The sequence below is a fragment of the Nelumbo nucifera genome, chromosome 3 (genome assembly GCF_055504915.1).
Source record: "Nelumbo nucifera cultivar China Antique chromosome 3, China Antique-T2T, whole genome shotgun sequence".
NCBI classification, from domain to species: Eukaryota; Viridiplantae; Streptophyta; class Magnoliopsida; order Proteales; family Nelumbonaceae; genus Nelumbo; species Nelumbo nucifera.
In genome coordinates, this window is record NC_142651.1 from 51,270,329 (window position 1) to 51,284,420 (window position 14,092).

Here is a 14,092-nt window from a genome sequence, read left to right on the forward strand (position 1 = left end):
TAAGGGCTAATAAGAGGAAGTTGATCGAGGAGAAATGTAGTAGTTGGAATTACATTTTGTGCCCTTACAATTAGAGAGTGACTAAATTCAAAAATAGGGGTGTTCTAGTTAAGAATAGGATTTAATGAATGTTAATGGAAGTTAATACCTTAAATCACAGTTTAAAAAACCGAACCTCTTTGACCACTGGTTCTTGGGTCAAATAGTAGTAGTTGGAATTACATTTTGTGCCCTTACAATTAGAGAGTGACTAAATTCAAAAATAGGGGTGTTCTAGTTAAGAATAGGATTTAATGAATGTTAATGGAAGTTAATACCTTAAATCACAGTTTAAAAAATCGAACCTCTTTGGCCAGTGGTTCTTGGGTCAAATGATCACATAGTTTTGGGGTCCAAAACCAGACCTAGAGCCATGACCAGTTCCCAAGTCAACTGATATGATCATTCAGTCCAATCCAATTTTCAAAACCATGCCTTAAATATAAGACGTAATGACAAGGATTTGAATGAGGAGAAAAGTAAATTATTCAAATTACAGTTTTGTCCTTACAATTAGAGAGGGACCAAAGTAAAAAATTGGAGTGTTTTAGTCAAACAAAAATTCCACACTCTCATTCACACTTTTAATAGTAATATAGATATATGAAAAATGGTTTTTTTTTTCTATATCTATAAATGCATAGTTTGGGATTTTTTTTTGGGTAAAAGACTTTTAGACTTTCATGAGAGTTTTTCTAGGTTGTTGGATTAGCTGAATGCATTAGCTGTAGCGAGCTGTGAAACCAATGCTAATGCCCCAGCAAGTGATAAAATACATGGGACCTACAGTAAGAAACTGAATAGTTGTGGATCCCATATTCTATCTCTTTGGGTGTTTCTTGATTAAAAAATTGGAGTTCTAAACAGTTAGTAGCTTGTACTTTCTGATATGAGATTCACTATATTAGGGAATTCTACATAATTTATAACCTATGTTTTTAGGATTTTTAGTGTTTTGGTTAGGGATTATATATAGATGATCATCTAAACTACAACACCTGTTAGAAAGAAATGATGTATTACAAGTTAAAGGGGCTAAAAAGATAGGGACAGACCGACAAAGAATTGGGTAGAATTAATAAGAAATGATTTAAGCATCAACGATTTAAAGATGGAAATGACATTGAACATGGCAAAACAAAATTCATGTAAGACCCCATATAATTGAGACAAGGCCTAGATGATGATAGATCAATTTATGAGGGTCCTGTAAAAATGTGATTTTTCTCTTTGATATTTGTAACGTTTTAGGTTATCAGTTGATATTTTGATATTGTATATATTGGTCTTCATTTGTAACGTAACCAAGTTGTAGAAACTATGTGAATCCTTGTATTGTGTATATTGAAGTTCTTTTTTATTTATTTTCTATATTGTCATATGATTGCATTGATGTGCGTAACGGCGTAAGCATTCTTCTAAACAAGAACTGGGATTAGGGGCGATCAACATGGGCCACGCTGGGCTTAGCATTTAAATTTAAGGGGCATAGGCTGGCTGGGTTTAGGCCCAGCCCAGCCTACACCCTGGGACTATAATATATACATTGAATCTATAATATTATAATATTATATTAGGCAAATTTTGCACTCAAAGTTGCTTAATGTAGAATAAGTCAGTTTTAGCCTTGAAATTCATGTTTGCACCTCAAAATCAAAGGCATTGAAAATTTATGAGTGCAAAACCAAACCCAATTTTAATTTACATTTTTTTTTTTGTTTTTATAAAGAACAAACGTGCTTCTCTTTATTTGCTTTTGATAGTATGATGTTGGTAGCTTTTTCATGTCTTTTGCATTGTCAGAAATGAATATAATTGATATCATTTTCTTTTATTCAAATCATCCATATCCCTTCGTCCCCTTTGCAGTTTGCAATCAACAATTGTGCTCTGTGCTCTCTGTATATATCATATGGTCCGTCCGGTGCGGTGCGGTGCAATTAATGCTGTTCATGCCGAAAAAAGGCGTAGGGCTCTGGATGACATTATCTCTGCCTTTTTATTTCCTACTACTGCTAGTCGACCTTATTATCTAGTTGTCAGTATGGGCTTACAAAGCTTTGGAATGGCTAGTGCTAACAATCATCGTTGTTGGCCATCTGTCAATATGTTATGATGCAGGCCTAACAATCAATTGCCCCTGATGGCCTTGGATTCAGTAATGGCTCCAGTAATGGGTCTTATTGGTAAATACTAAATACCCCCCCAAATCCCAATTAAATGATTGCCTTATGCTGCATTTACTCTGGTGTAATTAAATTCATGGGACTACAAATAGGTTGAATGTAAATTTCAGTTTATTTTTGCTTTGGTTTTCTTTATTGTGAAAAGTAATATAAGTAAAATTGTAAAGTTTCTATAAGAGAAAGAACAGAACAATTACAGAATTAGAGTTTAACAAGAAAACTATCAGAAGATAAGCTATCCTATTAATGTACAAGATAATGAGATAAGGCGATCCCAGTTATCTAAGATAGTTATCATGGCTGAGATAATTATTCTAGTCACAAGTCTATCAAGACTGAGATACCCTAACATACCCCTGCAAGCTTAGTGGTCTCTTGGAGACGGTAAGCTTGGCTGTAAGTTCATGAAACCCCGTTGATGGCAGAGGTTTGGTAAAAATGTCTATAATCTGATCATGGTTGGAAATGTGATTGATCAGTAAAAGTCCCGTTGCAACTTTTTCTTGTATAAAGTGAACATCCAATTCTATGTGCTTGGTGTGAGAATGGTGAATAGGATTGGATGAGAGAAACTTGACACTCAAATTGTCGCACCAGATGACAGGTGGTCGAGGGAGCTTCAATCCAAGTTCCTTTAGTAACATCTAGAGCCAAAGAAGGTCAGCGGCAGTGGAGGCAAGACTACGGTATTTTGACTCTGTGTTGGAGCGAGAAACCGTGAACTGTTTACAAGAGCTCCATGAAATCAAATTATCACCCAAGTAAACACAGAAACCCCCTTGGGAGCGACGATCAACATGGCAACTAGCCCAATCAGCATCAGAAAAAGCTTCGAGAGCCAATTCTTGAGAAGAACAAAAAGTAATGACATGGTCAATTGTTGACTTAAGATAACGGAGGATCCTCTTGACTACACTCCAATGAACACAAGTGAGCTCCTTCATAAACTAGCAAACTTTGTTAACAGAGAAGCTGATATTCGGCCAAGTAAGTGTAATATATTGTAGCACCCCTACCACACTACGGTATTCAGTGGCATCTGGAAGAGAACCATGAGTGACATCAAGTCTGGTAGATGCCACCATAGGTGTATGAATTGGTTTAGCCTCATGCATCTTGGTCTTGACGAGAAGGTCATGAAGATATTTGTGTTGGGATAGATGCACACCATCTGTAGTGTGATGAAGTTCCAACCCTAGGAAGTAATGAGCTTCCCCAAGATCTTAAAGAGCAAAAGTGGTAGAGAGCTGAGAGATGAGTTGAGTAAGTGCAGAATTAGAAGATCCAATGGTCAATATGTCGTCCACATATACAAGAAGGAAAATGGCATCAGTGCCAGTCTGACGCATGAGTAGAGAACTATCTACTCGAGATTCCAGAAAACCAAGATGAACCAAATGATCCCTTAATCGGGTAAACCAGGCTCGTGGGGCTTGTTTCAAACCATAAAGGGAACATTTAAGCCGACATACAAAATGTGGCCGTTCTTGATCAACAAAACCCATGGGTTGTTTCATAAACACTTCTTCACTGAGGTATCCATGAAGAAAGGCGTTGCTCACACCAAGTTGTCTAAGATTCCAGCCATAGTGAATTGCAAGAGATATTATTAACTGAATAGTGGTAGGTTTGACAACAGGACTAAACGTCTCAGCAAAGTCAATGCCAGCTTGTTGAATAAACCCTTGGGTAACCAATCGTGCCTTCTATCTTTCAATGGTCCCATCCGGATGTCTCTCAATCTTATAAACCCAATGGTTTCCCACAATGTTCTTCTGAGGAGGCGGAGGTACAAGATCCCATGTATCATTGTTTAACAGATCCTTGTACTCTTCCTCCATGGCAAGCACCCAATGGGGATCTTTCTTTGCAATAGTGTAGCAAGAAGGTTCAAGGTTGGGGCCAACAGATGTTTCCAAAGCATACCTAGGGTTTGGTTTGCGAACACCACTTTTGCCCCGTGTCACCATGGGATGAGTATTAAGTGGGGGTGCAGTGGAACAAGATGGTGTATCCGATGGGGGTGATGATGACTGGATCAATTCAGCAGAATCAACATCAGTGGATATAATAGGTAGGATAGGGGAGGTAGTTCCAGTGGGGATTGGAATGTGTACAAGAGAAGAGCACGGATATGTAACAATAGGTGGGCCAATCACAGTGTTGGTAGCCAAACTGGGAACTAGAGTGGTGCTGCTAGAAGTACATGGAAAGGTATGCTCATCAAAAACCACATTTCGAGAAATATAGAGATGATTGGATGTTAAGTCCAAACATTTGTACCCTTTGTAATGTAAATTGTAACCCAGAAACAAACAACATTTGGAGCGATAGTTTAGTTTAGATCGATTATAGGGTCTAAGATGCGGATAGCAAACACATTTGAAAGTGCGCAACATATTGTAATCAGGGTTTGTGCCAAAGAGACACTCTAAAGGAGATTTCATCTACAGTATTGGAGTAGAAAGTCGGTTAATTAAAAGTACTGCAATCTCAAAAGCATCATACCAATAATGTTTGGGCATTAAAGTCGTAGTTAGGAGGGTGAGACCCATTTCAACAACATGGCAATGGCGTTGTTCTACAGCCCCATTTTGTTCATGAATATGAGGACATGAGAGACGATGAGTGATGCCCGAATTGGTGAGAATAGGTAGAAGTGGCTTGTACTCTATACCTCCTTCTGTTTGTAGAGTTTTGATAGAGGTACTCAATAAATTCTCCATATTCTTCTTAAAAACAACAAAGATAGAAACAACCTGAGTTTTAGAGGCCATAAGAAAAATCCATATATACTTGCTGAAAGCATCAACAAAAATCAAGTAATATCGAAAACCATGTCTTGTAGAGACAGGGGCTGGTCCCCAAACAATAGAAAATAAAAGTTCTAATGGATACTTCATGACAAAATTACTAATAGAAAATGGAAAGGTATGACTCTTGCCCAGTGGACAGGATGGACAAAAAGAGATGTCCCTATTTGAAACTGGAAGCTGAAATGAAGATAAGATGTGGGCAGCTATTTGCTTGCTGGGATATCCTAGCCGCTGATGCCATACTAAAACCGATACTTTCTCACCAACGAATGTCGATGGAGCTTTATTTGTGCAATTTGCCTTTAGTTGATAAAGCCATGCTTTAATCGACCCTTGGAGGAGAATTTTTCCAGTCGCATTGCCCTTAACAAAGAAGCCAGTAGCGTTAAAAATAAAAGTTGTATTATTATCCTTACAAAACTGGCTAACAGAGAGTAAGTTCTTAGAGATATTAGGAACTCTGAGAATATTATTCAAAATAAGAGACCCGGAATCAGTATTCAAAATAGAAGAGACAATATGAAATATTTCTAGACCTGTACCATTTCCGACTGTGATATGATCTGTTCCATGATACTCATCGTGAAGAGAGAGGTTCCCAAGATCTGAAGTCATATGATTGGTTGCTCCTGGATTAGGGTACCAATTGTCATCACGAACTGAGTGTGAAGATGATGTTGTATGAGCTTGCTTGGTATTCTTATTGGCAGTAAGTTCTAGATAACAGCGACAAGTAGCTGTTGTACGACCAAGATACCTACAGAGTTGGCAAACTACTGTGGTGTTCTTAGAATTGGATCTGCTTCGATTATTGTTATTGTAGGAAGTTTTCTTGGAATTGTTAGAATCACCACCATTATTGAATTGTTGAAGCTTATAAGAAGATGATTGATTGTGATTGAAGTTTTTCTTCTTATTGTCCAAATTAGCATAGGGAGATTCCAGCATAGATTATGAAGAGTGACACTCTAAGCGCTTTTCAAAAATAAGTAACAGGCTTTGAATTTCAGACAAAGAGAGACTATCTAGTCTAATAGTCATAGAGACCACAAAAGTATCATATTCAGTAGGCAAACCACCAAGAAGATAATGAATTCGAGTCTGACTTGTGGAAGAAAATAGGACATGACCATACCTCTTTGGACGTCTTACAACCGACTACTTGAGCCAAAACTAGATCTGTTAATGAAGATAATAACCAGCTTATGATCAACTAGTCTTGTTTGATCCATGCTGCATGATCCGGGTTGTTGCGATTGGACCCTTGGCTACTTCCATCTTCTAGGAAGAATGGGGGATAGGGAAAAGATCCATCCACATAGCCATATAGACGATGCCCTCTGAGAGCTGGTGTAGTTTGAGAACTCCAAAGCAAGAAGTTAGTACAATCCAATTTTACTAAAACTATATTCATAAAGCTGAAAAGTGAGACTACCATAATAGTTCGACCATCTGTTGATCCAGGTTGCATCTGTCTCTAGACAGCATGAGCAATGGTGCTTGTCTCTGAAGCCATGGACTTTTGTCAAATAGCTCTGATACCATATACGAGAAAGAGTAGAACAATAAAGGGAGAATGACTCAGTCAAATATTGATTGGTTTCTTGAGCATTAAATAGATAACCAGTTACAAGAGGATAAGTATGTATAGGAAATAACAATTACAAAGTTAGAGTTTAACAAGAAAACTATCAGAAGATAAGCTATCCTAGTAATGTACAGGATAATGAGATAAGGAGATCCCAATTATCTAGGATAGTTATCATGGCTGAGATAACTATCCTAGTCACAAGTCTATCGAGACTGAGATACTCTAACAGTTCCACTTTATATGGAGGAGAGTTAATTATTTGTTTGGTAGTAAGATGGAAAGATGATGTTGTCTCCACTTTATATAAATTAAATCAGAGAATTGAGATAGATGGAAGGTGGTATAAATTTTGCATCAATTTTAGATGTGCAAATTTTGCACTATTAATGAATGTAAATAATATAATTTTTTATATCAAGTAGGAGTGCCATTCATGATTATAAAGAAACATATGCAAAAACTGAACTGGATAAAAAAGTTGCATCTGATTCAAAATTTGCACGCAACAAAACACAACCTAAACATTTTTGTGGTTGAGTATTTATTAGCTCAATTCGAGAAGGTATTGGATAGTCTTTTACGTTAAGGCAATAGAAGTTCAATTCCATGTGCCATTCTCTTCAAATTTACTAGTTCTTTTGCCAACGGGCAGATCTAGATAAGCATAAACATCATAGCTATAGAAGATAAGTGGTAATCCGCCCTCTAAAACCATATCTATCTCTTTCCAAACAACTCCATTAAGAAGGCTAGAGAAAAGAAATTAATTTCAATCTGTGAGCCTGAATTCTGAATTACTTAACTGGGTGGTCAATTTCTCATTGATGATTGACTCTGCAAGGTGCCGTCAATATCCATGACCAAACACTTGCTTACTAAAAGTAAATAAACATTATTCTTGATCAACTAGAGTAGAAATGGGGTTGGTGGGTTCATTTCCTAAACTCATGGAGACCCTTGGATTTTGCTTCTCCAAAAAATTCATCTCTAGAATCTCAATTAAAGTAATTAGTAGGAAAAGAGTCAATAAAACTAAAGGAGTAGTTGGTGGGTGATTACGCATGCTTTATTCCCAAATTGTAATCAAATGAATATAAAAGGTAGCATATATTTTTTCCGGGTAGATAAAAGAGATGTGGTTGGATGATTCTGCTCATTATCATGATAGAAAGTGATCCTTTTGTCTTTTTCTCTTCCAAAAAGTATTTTTTGAAATGCCAACCGGGGTATATAAATACCTCAGTTCGGCATTTGTATTGTAAACAAACGGAACCTAAATAAATTATAATGGGTCTACCAACAGTACCCAATTGCTATAGTCGAAACCCAACTGGGTAAAAAGCTGACCATTGAAAGTTATGATGCTGAGATCCAATCCCAACCAAACAATGGAATCATACTAGAAGGCTACTGCTTGTTTTTACATCTTTTTCTTTTGTTCAATGTCAATAGGCACTGTAATTAGATGGTACATCTTTTTTGCTTATTTTGATTGTAAGGGTCGGATTTCTATACGATATGTCTTATTACACCCACTCTCATGTGCAGTTATCAATCCATTAATGAAACTACTTCTTTTTATTTTTATTTTTTATTTTTTTTTGTCAAAAAGAAAATCATGAAGGTAGTGTTTGGTTTATCAGATAAAAGGGAGGAGAAGGAATCAACGTGGTTTTTCCATTATTTTCTGCTGAACCAAAGTAAACCAAAGGTCACAGGTTCAATTTTTATGGAAGTTTTTTGGTTCATATATTATCATAGATAATCATCCAATCCACTTTTACGAAGACATGGTTTGAGCCCTGTGCTAAAATTGTGAAATCACAGTCTGATATATGTGTGATTCCACCTTGTTGAAGGCCACGATTTCATGGTTTTACCTAGAAACGTGTGGTTCCTCACCCAGACCTCACAGCATGTAGTAGCGGCACATCTGTAACATTTCCTGTACTTGTATGTTATATTATTCATGGGAGATATTCCCATTACATGATAGGATGTGGCTGTGAGGTTAGTGTGAGGAATGTTTTGTGAGAAACAAATTCCAATTTGTGGTAATAAAAGTGAAGGTCATAATCATCTAAGCTATGTTTGGTTCACTGGCTTTTATTGAAAAAAGGCTGCCACATTAGCGCCATATAGGTGTTGGCGTTTATTATGCATGAAACCACTGTTTGGTTTCAAAGTTTATCAAATAAACACTAAAAAACATAAATGCTTGGATTTTATGTATGAGGTATTTGGGAAAATGTCAAACCCTTGTTTCCCCAATGCCCCAACATTTCTTGAAATGAAATGCTTATGTGAAATATTTTTTGGGGTATTAATCTAAGGTGGAAAGTAGGAAACGTTAAAAGTTATGCTCAATCAAACAACAAAAACATGAAACATTTAAAAGTAAAATTTTTCAAATAAATGTTTAAAGCAATAAACACCCTAAGATAAATGTCACAGAACCAAACACATACCCAATATTTATATCATTTTCTTTTAACTTTAGGGGTGTTTGGTACCGATCTGGATTTCCTACTAATTCAATTCTACAATCCTCTCTACTAACCCAATAAAACAATGCCACCTATACCTAAACATCTTTTGAGTCTTTAACTTTGCAAATTACACGGATGATGTTATTACCCCTCCGTTAGACATGTATTCCTTAAAAAATATGCATGATTCTGCCTCTCTCTTCTATGCTCGATGTTATCTTTGACCCAAGGTATGACTACAAGGATAAAACTGAAGTGAATATGGGTGTTCTTGACCTAATTGTGAGCTCAATGGAATCACAATGGCATTTCAAGATTTACTCAATGGAAAGGCAAGTCACCATCAAAGATCAATTAAGGGAGGATCGGGTTTGAAAGTGAGCAGAACGAGTCTCATAATAGAACTGTTATGGTTTGGATTCTAAGCTTGGAATCAATTGTCTAATAGCCTCCATATACAGTGGTAGATTTCCATTCAAAGGAGGAGTGAAGTTTGGATGACCGACTATGAACTAGTTTGCCTTGTTTCAGTTACAGAAAACAGAGCAATAGTGCTTATATTCGATTGAGTTGCAAAAGCAAAGAGGATGAAAACAAAAGTAAAAGCAAGAAAAATAAAGGGATGTCTACCTTTTCTAACTTGTTCAAAACAAGTTATTAACAAGATTGATGCAGATTCAACATGAATTGGTATTGGAGCTGGAATTTCCATACATATTGAATAAGAGATTGACTTATATTTGAAGGGTTTTGAGAGGTTCAGAGGGCATCTAAGATGGAATCGTCTTAATCAGCATATATATAATTAGATGATTGTAGTGAGAAAAATTATGACGTTAGGTGACAAAAATTTGTTGTTTAGTGAATATAGTAAATTTCGGCAACACCAAAAAGGAGAGGGTGAAAGGAATTTCAAAGAAATTATGCACAAGAAAAAAATATTTTTTTAGGAAAACATGTCTAATGGAAGGGCAATAACAACCGTTAACTATTTGCACAAGTTAGGATTCTAAAACATGTTTAGAGACAGGTGGCATTGTTTTATTGGGTTAGTAGTGAGGATTGTAGAATTGAGTTAGTAGGAAACCCGGTCGAAATGTTGTGTTGCTTGCTTTTTGGGTAGCCACATGGCGTCCGGAGCGAGTTCGACCATGACCCCATACAATCTCAATATGGGTCACCGAGTTCCTGGCTTAACAGTCGGCGCAGAGCTCGAGCAAGGCCAGTTCTATTTTCTTCTTCCCATGGATATACTCTGTTCCGTGCTTACATATGAGATAGAAACACTTTCATACAGGGCATCCAAAGCAACCAAGCGTGGAAGCTCTAACAATATCAGAAAGATATTCCTTGTGTAGGCTGTGTTTAGTGACTTCTACTTGACTTCATCGGTATTTAAAACAATGGAGCCACCGGATGAAAGACCACAACCTACCGAGAGATGCTCAAAGCAGCAGACATGGAAACCTTCATTGGATACCATAGTGGAAACCCCATGTATGCTTTGATTAACGATTGTCTCTTCTTTTTTTTATGCTCTTAATGATTTTGGTGTAATTTGTTAGGTAGTTTCAATTTAGTCTGATTATTGTGTTACATGGAAGAACTTCTCTCCCTCCCTGTACACACCCTCATTGCTGGCAATATCAGTGATATCGGTGTGACCCACAACATCAAATTTCTTGTTGTGACCCTCATTTCTCCCTCCCTCGCTATATTCTCTAAACACGTATCCTCCCCATCACCACCTCCACCAATTGAAGATGATATCTTTGCCTTCTTGGCATTACCTGAAGTAAACATAAACATTGCAAATTGTCACCCTGGTGAGATCGATTGCTTCACTTTTTTCGTCATCGGCGGCGGATCTAAAGCGAGGGCCTTGGATGCTAGAAGAGGATGAGCTTTTGTCCAATTACATAAAGTGAGAAGGGGAGGAACGGTGGTGGACGTTGCCGAAGCGGGCGGGGCTGCTTCGTTGTGGCAAAAGCTACTGCCTCTAGTGGTTGAATTATCTCCAACCCTCCATTAAGCGAGGCTAGATCGCGACTGATGAGGAGGATCGATCTCATTCTTCGTCTGCACCGTCTCCTCGGCAACAGGTCTACAACGACTGACCACTCACTATACCTCTCTCTCTCTCTCTCTCTCTCTGTTTTTAGTGGAGGGTCGGAGACATTTAAATATCTCCTACTCTGTCGGAAAATAATAATAGTTAACAACAACGACTTACCAATTACCATCCATCGCTGCAAGAGCGATTAATCAAACCAGAACATGTGAAAAAACAAAGAAAGAAAGACAACATTTCTTGAACTGAGTATCTATTACTGTTCTTTTCTCAATATCTAGTTGTTCTTTTGTTTGACTGACAGTGTGATTTGTTTGAGGACCTGTTCTTTTGTAGGTTTAAGAGGGAATGGATTAGGAGCATAGAAAGAAAGAAAGAGAAAGGAGATGACGGACAAGAAAAAGAAATTAGAGAAAACTTAGTGGGGTATTTTAACGTCTTCTATCATCTGATTTAACGGTCAAGGGGTCTTTGTCTAACGGCCAAAATTCAGGGGCCTTTGTCACAAATAAAAAAAAAAGTAGAGAGGTCTGGCCCATAGTACGGGGGGGTCCTAGTCATTTACCAAAAGGAAAAGCAATTCGAGATCGTTAGAAAAGAAAAGGGAAGCAATTCGAGGTGGGTTCACTTTTGCTCCCTTTAAAGAGCACGGAATAATTAATTTTACGGTGGATGTTAAGTCCACGTCACCTGAAAATTTTAAAATTTTTAAAAATATAGGCGACGTGGCTTTGTTTTTCACCACTTAAAGTAGCATTCCCTCCTTACAACGACGAATTCTTTTTCTCATTGAAGGTGGCAAAAAAAAAAAAAAAAAAAAAAATCCTGGATTTCCACTTTCCATCCAGTCGAATGCAACCTTGCCCGGTCAAAAGCAAACTAAATCCGCTGGCACTGTTTTTGTTGGTTGAAGTGTGAATATCTGGAGCAGCAAAGGAAATTGTTTGGTTCTAATTTCTGACTTTTTTTTTTCCTGCTTTTTCTCTTCTTGAGCTTGAAGTTTAGCCGTCTGGTGCACTGTTGCTCTCGACTCTCTTTTCGTCTGAGATGCTTGTATTTCCTTCTACCAACTCAAGCTCTGTTTCAAACCTTCCTTTTCCCAGTTTTTCTTTTACATCAGTACTTCTATTTTATTCTCTTGGTATCGGTTTTAGGGTGCCAAGGGTGGTTTCTACCAGAGGGTCCTTTGAAAATGGGTTCTTTTTAGTTTTGTTTATTTATTTATATTTATTTATTTGTTTTTTCTTTCCAACTGGGCGTTCAATGTGCGATCCCTTATCTGGGGTTTAATGGAGGTTTCTTCTGTGTTGTTGTGATAGAGAAGATGGGTTTTCTTCTTTCTCTTGGGTGAAGGTTCTGAATTTTTTTCCTCTTCTTTCTGGGTTCGTGAAAATGAAGGATTTTCCAGGAACACCTGGGACTTTGACTGCGCTCATTCTTCGGATTTTACAGTGTTTATTCGCGGGTGGTTCAATAATTACAATGGCAACTGCACCAACCTTCTTCAATTCCACAGCTTTCTGGTATATTGCCTTTTCAGTTCAAATCAGCTTCTCAAACTTTTATTTTCATTATGAAATTGGCCGTCTTGTAATCTAATTAAAGCTGGTAAATGATGGTATATTATTCCTCGGAATATTACTGGATTTTTCACAAGGATTGGTGCTTAGTAGATGTCGGGATAATCCAAAGGCCTAGGTATTACCTCATTTTGATTCTGGAATGTTTACCCTTCTTGACTGGATGACAATTTATTGATCAGATCAATGTGACAAAAGTGGGGAAACTTTTGTCTTAGTTGTCGTGCCATCTTGCAGGTGATCTTATGAATGTAAGATGTTTCAATATCTACTTATAAAATCCCTACATCCTGAAGTTATTAGAGACCAGACCCTGGTTACTTCTTATCACATCGCTACTTGTCTCATTGACCCTTTTGTGAAGAGAAATTCTGAGATAGAAGCAATTTCATAGTTTTTACTTTTATGTATTTTGAGAGTGTCCCTGGTCTCATGTTGTTGGTGAACTCCAATTCTCCATATCTTCTGGAAATCTTAGTAGTTGATTCTTGGATGCCTAAATAACTTGGTAGGATTTTAGAGAATAATATTAGCATGGTTGCATCTTCAGTTGGTCTGAAAAGAGTCGGTTATTGATACTTCTGATGACAACATTAACTGTCACTTTTAGCTCTCTTGGAAACAAAATACTTCTTGTCTTGCCTTTTAATTTATTTGACCAATCTACTTGGAGCTAACATGTTCTCTTTTGAGTTGGACGAAATCTTCCAATTATGCCAGTTTTCTTGGTAGAAAAGTTGCTGAATAGAAGAGAGAAGAAGGAAGAGAAGAGAAGATTTGGAGTCAAAAAGTGAGGTTTGGTGGCGCCAACATTTTTATTTATATTAGGGCGATAAAATAAAAGAGGGAATGCCTTGGTAGTCGACTCTTCGTCTAGTAGTTGACTACTAGGAACAGTCTTTGTCTAGTAGTTAACTACTAGCAACAAAATACACTCCCCCTCAAATTGGGACATAGATGTCAATCATGCCCAACTTGTCACACAGATCATTATGGCGTAAGTGATGTAAACCCTTGGTGAAGATGTCTACAAGCTGCTTTTCAGAACCAACATAGGGTGTACATACTTCTCTGCTAACAAGTTTCTCCTTAATAAAGAACTTATCCACCTCAATGTGTTTGGTCCTATCATGAAGAAAAGGATTAGCTGCAGTGTTAATAGCTGCCTTGTTATCATAATATAAGGACATGGGATTATCCATAGTAAATCCCAGTTCTTCGAACAAATTCTTAATCCACATGATCTTAGCCACTCCATGAGGCATAGTCTGGTATTCAACTTCAGCACTAGACTTGGCCACAACACTTTGTTTCTTGCTT

General features: G+C 37.3%; 1 protein-coding gene across 3 annotated transcripts in view; it reads left to right on the forward strand.

Moving 5' to 3' along the window:
* Positions 1-11,008: 11,008 nt before the first annotated feature.
* The window catches only part of LOC104600850 (CASP-like protein 5B3), a 28,630-nt gene continuing 25,546 nt past the window's right edge, over positions 11,009-14,092 (forward strand). Inside the window, exon 1 of one of the 3 annotated variants that reach the window (XM_088901846.1) lies at positions 11,009-11,223. In XM_088901846.1, the coding sequence (XP_088757972.1) occupies positions 11,174-11,223 (50 nt within the window). In that variant the 5' untranslated portion in view covers positions 11,009-11,173. Of the gene's footprint in view, positions 11,224-11,989; positions 12,716-14,092 lie in introns of those variants that run through there. The other 2 variants (XM_010263991.3, XM_010263989.3) reach the window with 2 other exon arrangements.